The following is a 19,463-nucleotide window of genomic DNA, read 5'->3' on the forward strand; positions in this document are numbered from 1 at the left end:
TCTGCCCAGCACCGAGCCCTCATCGCTGGATCTGCCCAGCACCGAGCCCTCATCGCTGGATCTGCCCAGCACCGAGCCCTCATCGCTGGATCTGCCCAGCACCGAGCCCTCATCGCTGGATCTGCCCAGCACCGAGCCCTCATCGCTGGATCTGCCCAGCACCGAGCCCTCATCGCTGGATCTGCCCAGCACCGAGCCCTCATCGCTGGATCTGCCCAGCACCGAGCCCTCATCGCTGGATCTGCCCAGCACCGAGCCCTCATCGCTGGATCTGCCCAGCACCGAGCCCTCATCGCTGGATCTGCCCAGCACCGAGCCCTCATCGCTGGATCTGCCCAGCACCGAGCCCTCATCGCTGGATCTGCCCAGCACCGAGCCCTCATCGCTGGATCTGCCCAGCACCGAGCCCTCATCGCTGGATCTGCCCAGCACCGAGCCCTCATCGCTGGATCTGCCCAGCACCGAGCCCTCATCGCTGGATCTGCCCAGCACCGAGCCCTCATCGCTGGATCTGCCCAGCACCGAGCCCTCATCGCTGGATCTGCCCAGCACCGAGCCCTCATCGCTGGATCTGCCCAGCACCGAGCCCTCATCGCTGGATCTGCCCAGCACCGAGCCCTCATCGCTGGATCTGCCCAGCACCGAGCCCTCATCGCTGGATCTGCCCAGCACCGAGCCCTCATCGCTGGATCTGCCCAGCACCGAGCCCTCATCGCTGGATCTGCCCAGCACCGAGCCCTCATCGCTGGATCTGCCCAGCACCGAGCCCTTATCGCTGCCCAGCACCGAACCCTCTTCACGGTCCCCGTCAGCCCGGTCAGAGACTGTTTTTAACCATCCCTCTCTGAGACCCGGGGGGGGGGCCAAAGGGCTCCGTCATGGCCACCTGAGGGGTCCTCACCACCATGGCCACCTGAAGGGTCTTCTCCGCCATGGCCACCTGAAGGGTCTTCACCGCCGTGGCCACCTGAAGGGTCTTCTCCGCCATGGCCACCTGAGGGGACATCACCGCCCTGGCCACCCGAAGGGTCCGCACCGCCGTGGCCACCCGAAGGGTCCTCACCGCCGTGGCCGCCCGAGGGGTTGTCTCCGTCCTGGCCACGCCCACAGCCTGCTCCACCGTGACCACACCCACAGTCTGCTCCGCCCTGGAGGCTTCCTGCCTTGTCTCCCTTGCCTTGTCTTCCCCGTCAGCCTCCAGGGCGCCCACCCTCCCACCCCTTTGGTCTTTCTACGGCGCGAGGACGCGCCTACCGGGAGGGGGGAGTAATGTCACATTCACTGTCTGTCATCGTCCTGTCTGCACTACAGTTCCCAGAATCCTCCTTGTTTCCACACCTGAACTCACTCCCTTCATTACCCACCTGTTCATCATCATTATCTGCATCACCTGTCTTGTGTTCATCTGTGTGTGTATTTAAGTTCCTGGTTTTCACTCATCACTTGTCGGTCAATGTTGAATGTTAGGTTTTCTGTATTTTGAGCACACGCTCCCCTTTTGTTTGTATCAGTGTATATTGAGAATTAAAACCTTTGTTTCGTTATCTTCGTTTTCGTCTCCTACTTCATCCACCCCGGAAGCCTGACAACTAACTTCAAGCACACCTGCATGTACTACATAATTTAACCAAGAGACTATTCCTGTACTGAGGAGAGCACAGTTATTACTTTTAAAATATAGTAATTATAGTCTTAATAATATTTGGCCAATCATCAACCGAAGCACAGGGACGACTCTTCACAATGGTAACCCCAAAACTCAGACATACCAGAAAAACTTATAAATTCCAAAATAATAGAACATTAAACACTAACAGATCTCCCCCTATATTAATATTGAGCAAAACACATCAAATAACACTTAATCTCATCATTTGCTCTCCTTTAACAGTCAGAAGCAAAGCATGCTGGGAATTAGAAATCTGTAGGAACTCATTCCGTGAATGTGTGTATAGATATGTGTGTGAACACACATTCACATTTAAATGGGAACATGTATGTGCAATATATGTACACAATAAAGGATAAAACTTTGTGAATATGACATGTAATACTATTTTTGTTTTCATTTATAATTATTTCGTATGTATTAATATATAGCCATTCATGGTCAATGCATATATTGCAGTTTATTGAAAAATATAAGCACTAGTTTCCCATATATGGAAATGTATTATGTAATATATTGCATTATATTTTGCAGTATATTCCCATACATTTCTGTTCCGTAAGGGAGGCTTGATGCAGATGAAACACGCAGTGGACATGAGTGTGTCTATCCAACTGTGTGATGTAACAGACGACTTGTTTTCCCCTGTGGTTCTGTTCACACAGCCGGGGTTTGCTGAAAATGCAGTTGTCTCTTTTGTAAATAATAACCAAACTGTGTGTGAAAGTAACCATATTAAGTAACCATTATACTGTATAAACTGTGTAGTCTATCCCTAGACCCTACCCATCACAGAAACCTCTCTGCATTTTTACATTACATTCTCATGGGGACCAACTTTTTAGTGGTCGTTTTTTCAGGACATTTGGTACCTATACAGTACAACATTGGGAATACCTTGAGTACACACACACACACACACACACACACACACACACACACACACACACACACACACAATCAATTTACCTCCTCTATCTGCTCTTGTTTCTTCTGTATGGCTCTGTTTCGTGCTGCACTTCTCTTGCTGGCCTTCTGTGACACCTGTAGAGGTCACCATTAAAGACATCATCAATCTTTAAATCCAAAAGCTCAGATTTTAGTATTATATATATATATATGTAGTGTTACAGTTTGTAGCAACGATCAAAAAATATTTTTATACCAATGCTTTTACAATTGTAATACATTTTAATGTCTTATGTTCACATACTCATGACAGAAGCTATAATTCTGCACACACAGGAACAGTAAGTGATTGTATCACAAATGCCCATGTTAATATACTCTTTCAGTGGAATGAGGGTAAACAAATTTGTCTTGCTGTCCATGACGGAGGGCTGAAGCATGAGACTCGACTCAAGCTCTAATATTTCCCTGAAAATTAAACTTTGATGTTGGCTATTGTCACAGGCTGGTCGCAGCAGAGATGATGCTGGATCTTAGTGCAGCTGTCTTTATTGAAAACAAAATCAAACTAACAGAAATATTCAGGCTTCTCAGAAATACCAAAAACAAGAACAGAACCAGTAAATAGCGACTATGACAGACAACTAGACAGGACTAAACACAGGGCTTAAATACTCTGAAAAAGAAAACCGAAGGACGAAACTAACTAGACACACCTGAACTAAGGACTCTAATCAAATCTGTCAGCAAGGACACCAACAGGCAGGGGCGGAGGAAGACTGAACCAATTAACAGATTAGAAGATTAACTAGGAAACACAGGCATGAACAGAACAGAAAAAGAGATAAAAAACAAACTCTAAACATGAACATATAAACTCAAAACGTGACAGCTATAGACAGATAGCATGATTTACCATATTGCTACCATGTTGCTAGTGTGTTTTAGCATGGTACTAACATTTCTTAAATTGTTAGCATGTTAATATATGTTCAACATGTTACTAACAATCAGGGGTTAAATTGGGATTTATTATGTGGGGGGAATTTTTTTTGAAAAATAAACTATTAAATGGCATTTTCTGGAGAGTTTTGTGCAAAGAAATGGAGAAATTGAGTCTTACATGATATGTGAAAAACGTCTCGGGTTACTGGATGTAACCCTGGTTCCCCGAGAGAGGGGAACGAGACGCTGCGTCTAATATAAACGCTACGGGGAATGCCTTCGGCATGCGTTATCTGAAGTCACTATACAACTATTCCAATCTGGATTGGTGTGCGTCATCGTGCGTCATGACGTTGCATGTGACGGTGACCTGGACGCTATATAAGGGTCACAGGAACAAGGAAATGACAGCTTTGAAAAAGGTTCAAAGCAGCTGTTCTCAGGGCGCCCCGAAGGTGGGGAGAGGGGACGCAGCGTCTCGTTCCCCTCTCTCGGGGAACCAGGGTTACATCCAGTAACCCGAGACGTTCCCCTTCGTTACGGGGAACTCCCGCTGCGTCTAATATAAACGCTACGGGGAACGAGTACCAGCTAGCCCCCACCGAGAACAGGCGCCCCTGGTGTGAAACATCTGGCACACTCAAGAGCACTAAAGCAAGGGAGAGTGAAAGATCCAACTGTTCTAAGAATTTTATTCTTTCTTGTTTGGTGTACAAAGGGAAGGTTGCATCAACAACCTCGATATTAAGGTCCAAGTATATAGGCCTGATTAATGACAGGCAGAACACTTAACTCCTAACACCTTTTTAGTGGATCATCTCTGGAAGCCTAAGAGGCTCTCTTGCTTACACCGCACATGCAACGAAGGATGAAGAGCCTGAGGAATTTTTAGAATAGCCTCCGGTACCTTGGTTACCGGGGAGAAATATCTCAAAGAAAGCTAACAAACTCCCATTTAATACCCTATATAGATATACTCTGCGGAGCCGAATAAAGGCTCTAAGCAATTTAATAGGATAGCCTGCAGAGACAGGGTTCATCCAGATTTTGACGCAGCATACAGAGGCAGAAAGCACTCTGAAGGTGAGGATCATTGCTAAGGACAGGGGAGAATTTATAGAACCCACTATACTAAGAATTTTATTCTTGTCTTTTTTGGTGTAAGAAAAAGGCTGAGTTAACAGCCTCAGAAGTGAGGTCCAATATATACATATGCCTAAAAAGGCAGGACACTGACTCCAAGGCACCATTAGTGGATAACCCTAAAAGCCTAGAAGGCTCTCCTGTCACACTTATAGCAACGAAGGATGAAGAGCCAGAGGAAATCATAAGATAGCCTCCGGTACCCTTATTGGTGACCGGGGAAATTTCCTACTAGAAAGCTAACAGATTTCCAAAATATGTAGATTTTCTTTTAATCTAACATATATACACGTATCCCGCAGAACCGACAGGGGCTTTTCTTTCCACAGACCTGTCAGCCTGCAAGGATAACAGGATTCATCCTAGAAGGCTACAGGGAAATATGGAGGTCATGGGACGACCCGGGTAGACCACCCTGAGAGCATACGGAGGCTGTAGGCGTCATAGCGGCTCTGAGCGTGGACGAGAGGTCCCGATTAGAGTATAGAAGAATCCCAGTACTGAAGCCATAGGGCAGTAAAAGGCTGGGTCCAGCTAACTCAATTAAAACTTCCTGAGCCGGGGAGTTCTGGAGGTAGCTGATCTGATGACCTCGGCCACCAGATCACCCTATTCGAGAAGGCCAGTGTGGTTTTTCAAGCGAATAAATCTACCTCCGCCTGGCCGAACTTCTCCCATATAAGCTCCACCATCTCGGGGTGGAGCCTCCATTCCCCTGGCCTGGGCCCCTGCCTCGACAGGGTGTCTGCTCCCACATTATCAACCACAAGTATATACATAGCCCTCACAGAGAGAAATTTGTCCTTAGACAAAAATAGAATATGATGGGCCAATTTGCACAGAGGACGAGACCTCAAGCCCTCCTGATGGTTGATATAGAAAACCACCGATATATTATCAGACCTAATAAGGACCTGATGGCCTCTGAGGTCTGGAGGGAAATGCCTGAGGGCAAAGAATACTGCCAGCATCTCCAGGCAACTGATGTGCCATGAGAGGTGATGGTCCTTCCAGACCCCGCGGGTGTACCGGCCCTCCATGACCGCACCCCAGCCCCTGCGGGAAGCATCCGTGGTCAGAATTTTTCTGGGACACGAAGCTCCAAGCACCTGGCCTTGGGACAGGAACCGTATGTCTTTCCATATGACTAGAGAACGAAGGTACCTGTACGTAACTCTAATCATACGGAAGGGGTTGCCCCTTGGGGAAAACCCCCTGGTCCCGAGCCACCACTGTAGGGCCCCATAAGGCCCAAAATTCCTTGAAAATGTTTGACAGTGATGGCCTGGCCTAACCTGATAGCTCTAACTGCAGCCACGATACTTTAAATACGTGGCTGGGTCAAGTGAACTTGCATAGATTGCGAGTCCCACTCAGCTCCAAGAAATTTTATTCTTTGAAGAGGAGACAGAGAACTTTTCTTGACATTGAGCCTTAGCCCCAAGCACTGAAGATGACGCAAAACAACATCTCGATGTTGGATTGCTAGCGTCTCTGGTTCTGCCAGAATAAGCCAGTCATCTAATAATTTAGGATGCGGTTCCCCTGAAGTCTCAGTGGAGCAAGGGCAGCATCCATACAGAAAATGCAAGGGGATAGAGTTAGGCCGAAAGGAATAACCCTATATTGGTAAGCTTTCCCCCCCAAAAGCGAACCTAAGGAACTTCCTATGATAATGGATGATGAAGTTATGAAAATAAGCATCCATGAGATCTATTGTCACAAACCAGTCTTCAGATCTGATTTGCTGAATGATACTGGGTATAGTGAGCATATTGAAACTAAATCTCCTCAAAGATTTATTCAATACTCTAAGATCTACAATAGGATGAAGTCCACCATCCTTTTTCGGAACAATGAAGTGACGGCTGTAAAAACCTGAATCCCTCTCCTGATTAGGGGCAATTTCTATTGCTTTTGCTAAAAGAGATTCAACTTCATTTTCCATCACCTGGCGCTGATGTGAGAAAACCAGTGTGTGAAATACCCCGTTAAAATCGGGTGGTCTTACTTTCAACTGGATTCTATATCCTTTAACTATACCCAGGGTCCATTTAGATATATTCGGAAGGCCTGACCAGGCGTCTAAACAATCTACAAGAGGAATCAATTTCTCTGGGTTAGTCTCAGGTGATATAATGTGCTTATCGGTGGTCTGAAGCAGTTTACTGGCAGGACGTAACCGATGAATAATCTAATAAGGAGATCAGTCCCTCGAGACTGACCTCAGGTTTTGAGATTCGGTGACCTGAAGCGATAGATCGGCAGGAACTAACCGAAAATAATATGAAGTGCCCATAAGGGTCCGCGTTTTTACGCCAGGACCTCATAGTTTATTTATTTATTTTTTCTTAGCCCGAAAGACAGTCCTCAGACCTGACTTTGGGGCTTTTTTTTTTTTTTTTTATGAGAACGTCTCCTCTGACCCCGAGCCCTGTACAGGGGGAAGGGGAGGGGAAGAGGTGACTTCCCAGAATATGAGGAGCTGGTGACTGTCCCCGGGGGACCTGGACTACCATATGTATGCATTTTTTTTTTTTTTTTTTTTGACATGCCGCCATATAAGCCTTCCCTACCAAATTCGAGATAATATTTATATTAGCTCCACTTTAATTTTGGAGGGACATGTCTGAGTCATCAGAGGTAATACGATATCTGGGAGAAATATTCTTCTACCCCCTGCATCATTAAATTCCCCTTTAATTTTCTTCTTCAATTATTCCACAATCTCAGTACCTCAGTATGGAGATCGTTTGAAAAAGGAAGACTCTGACACAAGGATTTTGACAGGGTTTGCAGGAAGCACTCTTTTTAGACGCTTCCTTCTTATTAAATTACCAAACATTTAATTTCATTACAGCCCCAGTCTTTCTCCAGCAACTCCTCATAATATGGTGAATATTCGTGGTTCAGTGTTGATAGTATCTGACTCCTCAGAATCAGATAAATCAAACACTGGGTCTTTAACGCGGTCGGAAGAAGCCGCAGTGACGCGGGCTTCCGAACCGTGCGCGAGACCTGTAAACACTGCTCCACGTGCGAACCCAATGCAAACAGACAACGGGCTGCCTCGACAGACGCGAGCTGATGCACTAGGAACGCAAGCCTATTTTATTCTTTTTAAACAGGCTCAGGTGGGAGCGGAAGAGTAAACTCAGAGTCTACACCCTGCAGACCTGTAATCTACGCGCTGCCTCGGCAAACGCGAGATCCGAGCCACAGATTCTGTATTGCAATGCAGACATTAATCTACGCGCTGCCTCGGCAAACGTGAGATTAGTCACAGAATCTTTATTGCAGAGTAGCCATAATCTACACGCTGCCTCGGCAAACGCGAGATCCGAGCCACTATAGATTCTGTATTGCAATGCAGACATAAACCTACGCGCTGCCTCGGCAAACGCAAGATCCCAGTCACAGAATCCTTTCAGTTTGCACAAAATAGATAGTGCCCTCGAGAATTGTCCGTGCAAGCTCCGCTCACAACCCAACACCACAAAGCAAGTGTGCGCCATCCTCGCCATCATTTTTCTTAAATCAAGGAGACGCACACTGCCTTCGCCATAGTAGATTTGACAGACAACACCAAATAAGACGTACAGTTTGGCATAGAACGCTGCTGAAGAACAGAAGCTGTCATTTCCTTGTTCCTGTGACCCTTATACAGTATAGCGTCCAGGTCACCGTCACATGCAACGTCATGACGCACGATGACGCACACCAATCCAGATTGGAATAGTTGTATAGTGACTTCAGATAACGCATGCCGAAGGCATTCCCCGTAGCGTTTATATTAGACGCAGCGGGAGTTCCCCGTAACGAAGGGGAACTGCAAGGTTAAGAGCATATTTGCATTGTTGTAGTATCAACAGGTATTAGGACATTAAGCATTTACATTACTGTTAATCAGCAGTGGTGGAAGTAACGAAGTACAAATACTAAGTTTCTGTAGGCCTACTTTACTTAAGTAGAATCAATAGTGCATAATTTTGACTTTTACTTCGTTACATTTTGCAGCAATTATTATACTTTCTACTCCACTACATTTCTACAACGTTCCGTTACATTTTCTGATCAGTTTTTCCACTGCCAAAAGAGGGATTGAAAAAAAAGTCCTGTTTTTGGTGCTGATGCGGTGGTGATGCGTTCATGTAACATGTGAGGGTGGCGCTGCCAATAAAGCACCTAAAAGCTGTCACAAAGAACCGGCAAAAGTAATGATTAATATGTAAAATTTAGCAAGGAGACATTTTAATTGTTTATTAATAAACAAGAGTTTTCTGTGTCAGTGGCCTGCATAGATGAAGTTGACGATGCTATCCTCGCAATCTTCGCAGTAGTGAACTCGCCAGAGAGAAATGCACATTTCATACGGATTAGGCTACTCAAGCAGCGGTCTGTTTTCTTTCGTTTTGAGTTGTTCTGTTTAAAAGAAGACATTCCAAGCTTTCTATAGATATATTTATCAGGTCTGTCAGGCAAGTATAGCTCCCTTATACGCTGAGTTTCGGTTCATTTATGAGACGAGAGTCCAGTTCACTCGCCGGCGCGTCGTGTCGTGATTATCTATTGTCTATATACTGTATTTACTTCTTGTTTATTACAGGCAATTGTTTGATGAAACATTGATTAAAATTAAGATACAATTAATACAAAACGAAATTCATTTTAAAGAAAGGCTTTGTGCTTTCTGTTTGAGGTCTCAGTGAAAGTTTTAAACAGTGTTTTAGTGCCGCTTTCAGAGCGGTCCCGTCCGTAACATTGTTTTTTCCTCATAAATGCTAACATGAAAAATAAAATAAAATGAATATGTTATGTTCTGTGAAGAGCCAACCATTTTTCATCCGGTGGGTAGTATTACTTTGGTTTGCAGTGTAATTCACAGAATTACAAAAACATATTTTGCCACCTAAAAGTTAAAGATTTTTTGTGTCACGTCCACGGCATGTGTAGCCTATTTCCCTCATATTAAATATAAAACACTTGATTACACACTGTATTACCTTGTTATGATAGTGACCCATACAATGTGCCAAACATTTTTCCTTACCTTGTCATTCAAGGCCAGGGCACTTTTTGTACAACCAACGTTGTGCTGAACTTGACAAAACTGATCTGTTGCTGCAGCGGCGGTCCAGCAGCTTGGTTTAAAAAAAAAATTATTTTAGAAGGTAGAAGGTTCTGGAACTTTTGCGCGCTTCCACATCCCGCGCAACTACGGATCTCCCAGGAACATTCATTTTTGCTGCGTACATTTATCCATGTTGGAGTTCTGAGTAGTAGCTTATCTGTAGATGCGCATGGCATGCGCGAGCGGTGCGCGATCATGGTCGACTGACAACGAGATTAAGCAGCTGAACAAGAGTATGGCTGTGTCCCGGTTGTTCTCATCTCAGCTCCGCCGAGACAAAATAGACATGCCATTTCAAAATCGTTCATTTATAATCAGAAATATGTTTTCAAAAGCGTCACTTTCATCAAATTTTATGTGACATAATTTCCAGTAGGCAACTGACTGCAAACGAGCAGGCTTATGTGCCGGGGCTGAGCCCCGGAGAGCCCCGGCCCAATTTAACCACTGCTAACAATGCTGTTCCTGGAGATCTACCATCATGCAAAGTTCAACTCCAACCCTGATCAAATACACTTGAACCAGGTGATTAAGATCTTCAGGAACACTTGCTAAACATAGACTGGTGTGTTGGAGGGTTGCAGGGTTGGAGCTGAACTCTGCAGGAAGATCTCCAGCAACAGCACTGGGAACCCCTGTTTAAGCCCAGTGTTACCTAGTAGTGGGCAGATCGAGGCTTCGTGGAACACTCAAACAGTTGAAGCAAATGTGATGTATTGTGTCGAGGCTTCGAAACAATCTGACACTCGTCTCCACGGTGACCCCCTAGTGCTAATGCTAATGCAGAACAGTGTAAATGCATCAAAAACACGGGCCAAACAGTGGCGTAACTTTGTTTTAAAAAGTGGGTGGGACGGGTGATTTATGAATGCTAAATCATAAATCAGATGTATGTACAATAACATTACGATGTCCAGCAATCGATTTAAATAGTACATATTGTGTTTAATTTGTCGTTTAATGAGGTTTGATATATTGTTTGTGGTGAATAAATAAATAGATCCGTTTTTTTAAGCGTGTATTTAAGTGGTCCAGTGGCAGAACTTTTGCCAAGCGTGTCAGAGGCTAATCCGCACTCGTATAGTTTTTTTTTTCCTCATCAAAACCGATTATGCTTATCAGTGGTTGTACATCAGGCAGGGACACGTTTGTGTGCAGTTTGTTTTGTAATTTCACCGGAACGAATAGAGAGTCTCTCCACAATGGATTGAAGTGCACGTCCAAGTGAAGGCTGTGCGCGAGCCACAAGAGAACACAGTATCCATGCCTCTGATTGCAGCGGCAACGAGCACTTTGATCACTTGATTTACTGGAGATGTTTTGTCTATTTGTATTATTTATTTGTATTGGTACATCCATGCTTTGAGATGTTTCAAAAGTGGTGGGGTCAATATCGACCTTGGCAAAAAGTGGTGGGGACATACAAACATGTATAAAAACACCTTTTACAAATACATTGCTTTTTTTTTTATCAAAAGTAAATCTTTAAAATGCAGTTATCTAATCTTTTTAAAAAGAAATGATATCTGTGAGGATTTCCAGTCAGGATTTAGACCGTACCATAGTACCGAGACAGCTCTCATTAGAGTCACAAATGATTTGCTCCTATCATCTGATCGTGGTTGTGTCTCTCTATTAGTGTTACTCGATCTTAGTACTGCATTTGACACTATATCGACCACAACATTCTTTTAAATAGACTTGAAAATTATGTTGGCATTAGTGGAATTGCACTAGCATGGTTTAAGTCATACTTATTCTTGAGCCACTAGGCACCGGTGAACCACTGAAATTTCGAAGTGTTTGACGTAATGAAGCCTCGTTGACTGAAATCACGTGACTCTGGCAGTTTCACACACTCTCCGAACCATTGATTCAGAACAAAAGATTCGTAAAGGTTTCGAAGCTTCATGAAGCAGTTGAAATTGCCATCACTAGTCTTGATACACTTTAGCACAATGCTTGCATGTTTTAGCATGCTGCTAGCATGCTTTAACATGTTTTAACACATTGATAGCATTTTGCTAGGCATTCCTAGTATGTTTCGGTGCATTGTTTACATATTGATAGTTTGGCGATTAGAGATAGAAAAGTCGTGGCCCATTTCACCATTCCGTCAATGTAAGTCTAGGAGATTTATTTTTTTTGTTTTAATTGTCTGGTTGAGGAAAGTCATAAGTCAGATCAGTTTGAAAAGATATAGCGCACTAAGTCATAGCAGTCGTAAGGTACCTCCGTGAAGTTGGCACCCCATAAAACGAAATCATTTCCAAAACTATGCCATTCGTTTGTGCTGCGTTTGTGCTGATTTGTGCCGCAAAAAACAACGTTTGTGCTGGTTTCGTGTTTGAGATATTGAACATTCTTTTTTGGGTTGCGTGACGTCACTCTCCACCCCATGTCCTTCAAATCGCTCCAAACCGGTGTCATTCGTTTGTGCTCGGTTTGTGCTGGTTTGTGCCGTTAAAACAAACACTGTATCTGTTTTCCTTTCGCAGATATAACAAATTTAATTCGGGAGCTGTGACGTCACTCTCCACCCCACCTCATCTAAATCGCTCCAAACCGGTGTCGTTCGTTTGTGCTCGATTTGTGCTGGTTTGTGCCGTTGAAAGAAACAGTGCAACTACGATCCCCTCTTAAACATAAAAAAAAATAAACTTTTTAAGTACAGTTACATAACTGTCCACCCCATATGGTCCAAATCGTTGCAAAACTGTGCCGCTCGTTTGTGCTCGATTTGTGCCGTTACGATGAACATTGTATCTCTTTCCCCTCCTTAGAAATAACACATTGGATTCGGGACAGTGACGTCACTCTCCACCCCATGCCGTCCAAATCGCCCCAAACCGGTGCTTTTTGTTTGTGCTCGATTTGTGCTGTTTTGTGCCGTAGAAATAACCATCATAAATGATTCCATTCTTTAGACATCACAAAATCTTTGGAGGAGTAGTAACGTCACGCAAGCAAGCCGCGCTCTCCATCCATCTCGTCTACAAACCTGTCCGGTTCGTTTGTGCTCGCACAGGGCCGCAGCTGTCAGTGTTCTTTTCTTTAGATATGGGAATGTTTTATTTTAGATTTGTGCTATTGACATTTGGTCTTTATATAATCACCAATGCACTACGATATGTAATGTATAGGCTACTGTCACTACTCTGGCTGTAAGCTACGTGTGACTGAGGCTTAATTTTGTATTAAAATAAATTAAAATAACCAATAAAAAAAATAAATGTATTAAAAAAAATTGTGTAGTGTCTTAAGTTTTCTGAATAGGCCTACTTTTAACAGCTTACAGTGCCTGTTTGTGCTGTAAAAAGTTTCGTTTGTGCTGCTTCGGTCTTTTAGATATTAAAATCTATGAATCTATTATAATCTATAAAATCTAAAATATTAAAAATTTGTCATTCTGTTGGCACTCAAGGCACTCCAAATTCAACCCAAATAGGCTCGTTCGTTTGTGCTTCGTTTGTGTTGGTTTGTGCCGGTATAATTTCCGTTTGTGCTGCATCGGCCTTTAAAATATTAGGCATAGACAATGACGTCATTTGTGCTGGTTTGTGCTGCAAAACGTGTCGTTTGTGTCATGTCATTATATTTTCTGAGGTCACTCAGGTTTCACGGTTTCCACAAAAAAATATTAAACATAAATAAAAAAAAACAAGCAATGTGTAGGCCTAGGCCTATTAAAATATAAGAGCATTTCTTAACTGAGCAGTGAGCACCAATAATTGAGCACAAAATCAACATCTTACGATTTCTAAAGAATAATGTGACATTGAAAACTGGAGTAATGATACAGAAAATTCAGCTTTGACATTACAGGAATAAATTACATTTTAATTACATTAAAACTGAAAAAAATATCACATTAAAATATCTAGGCTATTTATAGGCTAATCGTTTTTCACAATGCAGTGTTGTGCAAGTTACTTCCAAACTGTTATACATTATACTTTGTTACTTTTTACCAGCACAAACGAAGCACAAACGAACGAGCCTATTTGGGTTGAATTTGGAGTGCCTTGAGTGCCAACAGAATGACCAAATTTTTAATATTTTAGATTTTATAGATTATAATAGATTCATAGATTTTAATATCTAAAAGACCGAAGCAGCACAAACGAAACTTTTTACAGCACAAACAGGCACTGTAAGCTGTTAAAAGTAGGCCTATTCAGAAAACTTAAGACACTACACAATTTTTTTTAATACATTTATTTTTTTTATTGGTTATTTTAATTTATTTTAATACAAAATTAAGCCTCAGTCACACGTAGCTTACAGCCAGAGTAGTGACAGTAGCCTATACATTACATATCGTAGTGCATTGGTGATTATATAAAGACCAAATGTCAATAGCACAAATCTAAAATAAAACATTCCCATATCTAAAGAAAAGAACACTGACAGCTGCGGCCCTGTGCGAGCACAAACGAACCGGACAGGTTTGTAGACGAGATGGATGGAGAGCGCGGCTTGCTTGCGTGACGTTACTACTCCTCCAAAGATTTTGTGATGTCTAAAGAATGGAATCATTTATGATGGTTATTTCTACGGCACAAAACAGCACAAATCGAGCACAAACAAAAAGCACCGGTTTGGGGCGATTTGGACGGCATGGGGTGGAGAGTGACGTCACTGTCCCGAATCCAATGTGTTATTTCTAAGGAGGGGAAAGAGATACAATGTTCATCGTAACGGCACAAACCGGCACAAATCGAGCACAAACGAGCGGCACAGTTTTGCAACGATTTGGACCATATGGGGTGGACAGTTATGTAACTGTACTTAAAAAGTTTATTTTTTTTTTATGTTTAAGAGGGGATCGTAGTTGCACTGTTTCTTTCAACGGCACAAACCAGCACAAATCGAGCACAAACGAACGACACCGGTTTGGAGCGATTTAGATGAGGTGGGGTGGAGAGTGACGTCACAGCTCCCGAATTAAATGTGTTATATCTGCGAAAGGAAAACAGATACAGTGTTTGTTTTAACGGCACAAACCAGCACAAATCGAGCACAAACGAACGACACCGGTTTGGAGCGATTTAGATGAGGTGGGGTGGAGAGTGACGTCACAGCTCCCGAATTAAATTTGTTATATCTGCGAAAGGAAAACAGATACAGTGTTTGTTTTAACGGCACAAACCAGCACAAACCGAGCACAAACGAACGACACCGGTTTGGAGCGATTTAGATGAGGTGGGGTGGAGAGTGACGTCACAGCTCCCGAATTAAATTTGTTATATCTGCGAAAGGAAAACAGATACAGTGTTTGTTTTAACGGCACAAACCAGCACAAACCGAGCACAAACGAATGACACCGGTTTGGAGCGATTTAGATGAGGTGGGGTGGAGAGTGACGTCACAGCTCCCGAATTAAATTTGTTATATCTGCGAAAGGAAAACAGATACAGTGTTTGTTTTAACGGCACAAACCAGCACAAACCGAGCACAAACGAATGACACCGGTTTGGAGCGATTTGAAGGACATGGGGTGGAGAGTGACGTCACGCAACCCAAAAAAGAATGTTCAATATCTCAAACACGAAACCAGCACAAACGTTGTTTTTTGCGGCACAAATCAGCACAAACGCAGCACAAACGAATGGCATAGTTTTGGAAATGATTTCGTTTTATGGGGTGCCAACTTCACGGAGGTTCTGAAGGTTTGTCCTTCCCTCACCATAACTTCCCTCTGCCTCGTTGACTCAGGCCCCGTTTACACGTACATGGTTATTTTGAAAAACGGAGACATTTCCCTTCGTTTGCGCCCTTCGTTTACACGCAAACGGAGGATTCGCCAATGAAACCGATTCTTTCTAAAAACTCCGGCCAGAGTGGAGATTTTGAAAATCTTCGTTTGCACGTTTGCATGTAAACAGAGAAAACCGGAGTTTTAGGTAGCGACGTCACAGAATGTGACTATTTTCGGGATTCTGATTGGCTAAGATGGGCTTGAGCTTCTCGTTACGCTGCCACCTACAGGTTTGGCATGCTCTTGACAGCATATACACAGGTTCGTGTGCACGATGTTATTTTTGAAAACGAAGAGGGGTGAAATGTCCGTTTATGAAAATAGCCACCTACATGTAAACGTAGCCTTAGATGTAAATCTCAAAATAACTAGAGTTGTGTGGGATGGGAGTAAGTTAGGCGTGATCTGCTGTGACATCACAATTGTGTTGCATTGTGGTATATGGAGCAGCTTGAAGTGTACATATGGGTCAACTCACTCCCTCTGTCAAAATTGAGGGGTGGAGGGTCTGTCCATATAAACTTCCCTCTGTCACATCCTGGAAGGAAGCGCAGGATCCAGGAGAATATAATACAAATTGTAACAGTCAAACCTGTTAACATGTTTTTTTTTAGGGGGGGTATTGTAATTATACTACACACCTTGAGGGGGCAACAAGGAGTAATACTCTCAGGTATAAAATGGGTGTAGAGAGTAGAAGTAGTAGATTTGTAATGGAGGAGTAAGCATGCCTTACAAAGCCAGACAAGCACTAGTCCTGATTGGGAAACTAAGAGTTTGATGCTCAATCGGAAGTAAGCATTGTTTATTTTCTTATGTTGACTGGTTGATGTATGAATAGTTATTTTCTTAATGTGATTATTTTTTGTAGAAGGACTTCACATTCTGTGGGATTTGTCTTTCTCTGACATATTCTTCCTCCATCTCAAACAAAGAGCACGATAATGAAATGCGAAATCTCTTATGCTCTCCTTGGGCCCTTGCTTTCTTTCCACCAGCCGTCTTGATGCCACATCTTCATAATCTTCGCTAAGAAAAGATTGTAGGAAGATATCCTTGAATTGCCCCCAACTATTTACTTTCCTTCTCTCAGCTTGCCACCAGTCTTTAGCAGTTTCTTTAAGCACTGTATTAAGAGAAGCCAATATTTCCTGATCGCTCAGTGGTCTAACTGCAAAGTACTCCTCACGACGTTCAATGAATAGAATAGGATCCTCATCTAGCTTATTACTGAAACAGGGAAAGTCTAATTTGACCGGTGGATTGTAGGGCATTAACATCGTTTTCTCTTGACTTGTTAAAGAGCTTTGCTGAACTTCATAGGTGTGATTTTGACTTTGCCCAGAACCATGAGCACCACAACAAATTTGAGATGTTACAGGTGTATCCTGGATACTGGAATTTGTGATTTGAACTTGGCTTCAAGCTGCACATCCCTTCTTTTCAGACAATCTATCATTGATTGACCGAGTTCCTTTACCGACATTTCCCCAACTTTCTTGATTCTTTCACATTCACGTTCCATTCGATACATCAAACGATCTTCCATCCCTTTACATTTGTTATGGAATTCCTCTTGTGAAATACAGCCACTCATGTTCTTTACACATTCATCAACTCGTTCTTCCAACACATTGACTCTATCAGTGAGCTGTTCGATGAGGTTGGTAAATGAATCAGAAAAGGTCTCTCTCTCTGTTGCAGGTGGTGGAGGTGGTGGAAACCCAAAATCAGAGGCATCAACTATGCTGTCTTCACTTTCATTTTCAGAATCTATGTATAGATCACTAAAGGTATTTATTAAATCTCTGATGGGTTCTCTGGGAGTGGTGAATGTATCAGATGAAAAATCCACCTCTGGCACGCACTCATCCTTATCCAGCACTGTTTGACTTGCCATATTATTATCTCCTGTTTTCCAAACAAATAATTAGGGTCCCTGTTCGGGCGCCATTATATAACTGCTTCCTTAACCTCACAAAGGAATAAGCTATAAATCTGATTTTTTATAGGGTGGGATTCACTAACTATATGTTATTTTAATGTACACACTAGAAATGTTTATTAGATCTTAACAAAACTGTGACATGCAGAAAACAATAAATAAATACTTTTCATTCATTGCATCCTTTTTATCTTTCAAACCCTTTCATAGACACACAAAAGATCTTACATGTTTTTCCACTCAAGAACCAGCAACATATAAATGAAAGTCTTATGTTTTGATTGATGATAACGACGAAGATGACAATGACCAGGATAATGATGTAAAAAGTTCATTGACCACACTACAGAAATCAATGTCCATGAAAGCTCAGGTCCAAGAACACAAATCCCAAATCTTCCCAGTGCCAACCTTAGTGTTGATACAAAATCACATATGTGGTATAATTCAGCTTCAGGATCCACAACAGTAAGGGTGTAATCCAGTTTCAGGATTCGCAGCATTAAGCCCCATGGCCTCTCAATTCACTTCATAGTGTTTCAGACAAGAGTCCAAACAGGCATGTGCGACAGAAAGACAAATCCCACAGAATGTGAAGTCCTTCTACAAAAAATAATCACATTAAGAAAATAACTATTCATACATCAACCAGTCAACATAAGAAAATAAACAATGCTTACTTCCGATTGAGCATCAAACTCTTAGTTTCCCAATCAGGACTAGTGCTTGTCTGGCTTTGTAAGGCATGCTTACTCCTCCATTACAAATCTACTACTTCTACTCTCTACACCCATTTTATACCTGAGAGTATTACTCCTTGTTGCCCCCTCAAGGTGTGTAGTATAATTACAATACCCCCCCTAAAAAAAAACATGTTAACAGGTTTGACTGTTACAAAATAGCCTGTAATCCAAAAAGCCACAGGAACACTCAGGAAACAGTTTTGACAACCATGTATCTTAGATGACACAGAACAAAGACCTTCTTCTTCTATCTTGGTGTTTTAAGGCAGTTGGCATCCACAAAGTTGCACTACTGCCATCTGCTGTCTCTTAGCTTGTCACTTCATACTTATATTCGTCTTTCTAGTCCAGTCCTCCTTAAAAAACAAAACAAATATTGCCTCCCTTGTTCACTATTTCCGCATTCTAATATACTTTTTACATTATACTGTCCTATACCAATTTCATGTAAATGATGTTTCAATTCTTGTCTTTCTTGTGTAAATTTCCTGCATGACATAAAAATGTGACTGACTGTTTCCTCCTCTTGACATTCATTGCATTGCCCTGTGGGATGTTTTCCTAACATATGAAGAGTTACATTTAACTTACAATGTCCAATCCTGAGACTATTCATTACAACCTTTTCTTTCCTTCTATTGTCATCTCTCTTTTAATGCCTACTTTATTCTGAATCATGTATAGATGTCTTCCTTTACTTTCATGATCCCATTGATGTTGCCATATTTCCATTACCTTTTTTCACACTAGACTCTTCCCTTCTGATTTTGATGTCAACATGCTCTTTCTTTGTTGCCTTTTTTGCCAATTTATCAACTTTCTCATTTCCCTGTGTGCCCACATGCGCTGATATCCACATATATGTAATACTTTTCCCTTGTCTGCATGCCCTTGAATATATAAACAAGATTTCATTTAATATGTCTTGATGATTACTAGCTTTTCCAGACTTAATACTCATAAGAGCTGATACAGGGTCACTACATACTAGAATGGTGATATCCCTGGACTGTCCAATCTATTCTAATGCAATAAGTATAGCACATAATTCAACTACATAAACATTTAGGCTGTCAGATGCCGAACAAAGACCTGAATGAAGACAGGATTTAAATACACAGAGGAACAAATGAGCTAAATAATTGGACAACCTGTGAATGGGACAATTAATCAAACACACTAGGAAACTAGGTCAAATGAAAAGGCACACAGGCAAA

General features: G+C 42.5%; 1 protein-coding gene across 3 annotated transcripts in view; it reads right to left on the reverse strand.

The window, feature by feature from the left end:
• LOC308681337 (uncharacterized protein) overlaps positions 1 to 19,463 on the reverse strand; it is a 64,891-nt gene that overhangs the window by 16,324 nt on the left and 29,104 nt on the right. For 2 of the 3 annotated variants that reach the window (XM_081350139.1, XM_081350140.1), the window contains exon 5: positions 2,639 to 2,713. The exons of the other annotated variant lie outside the window; for it this stretch is intronic. In XM_081350139.1, coding sequence (XP_081206265.1) covers positions 2,639 to 2,713 — 75 coding nt within the window. The remainder of the gene's footprint in view (positions 1 to 2,638; positions 2,714 to 19,463) is intronic. 3 annotated transcript variants of the gene reach the window in all.

Source organism: Scardinius erythrophthalmus (assembly GCF_964197995.2).
Source record: "Scardinius erythrophthalmus genome assembly, chromosome: 20".
Taxonomy (NCBI): domain Eukaryota; kingdom Metazoa; phylum Chordata; class Actinopteri; order Cypriniformes; family Leuciscidae; genus Scardinius; species Scardinius erythrophthalmus.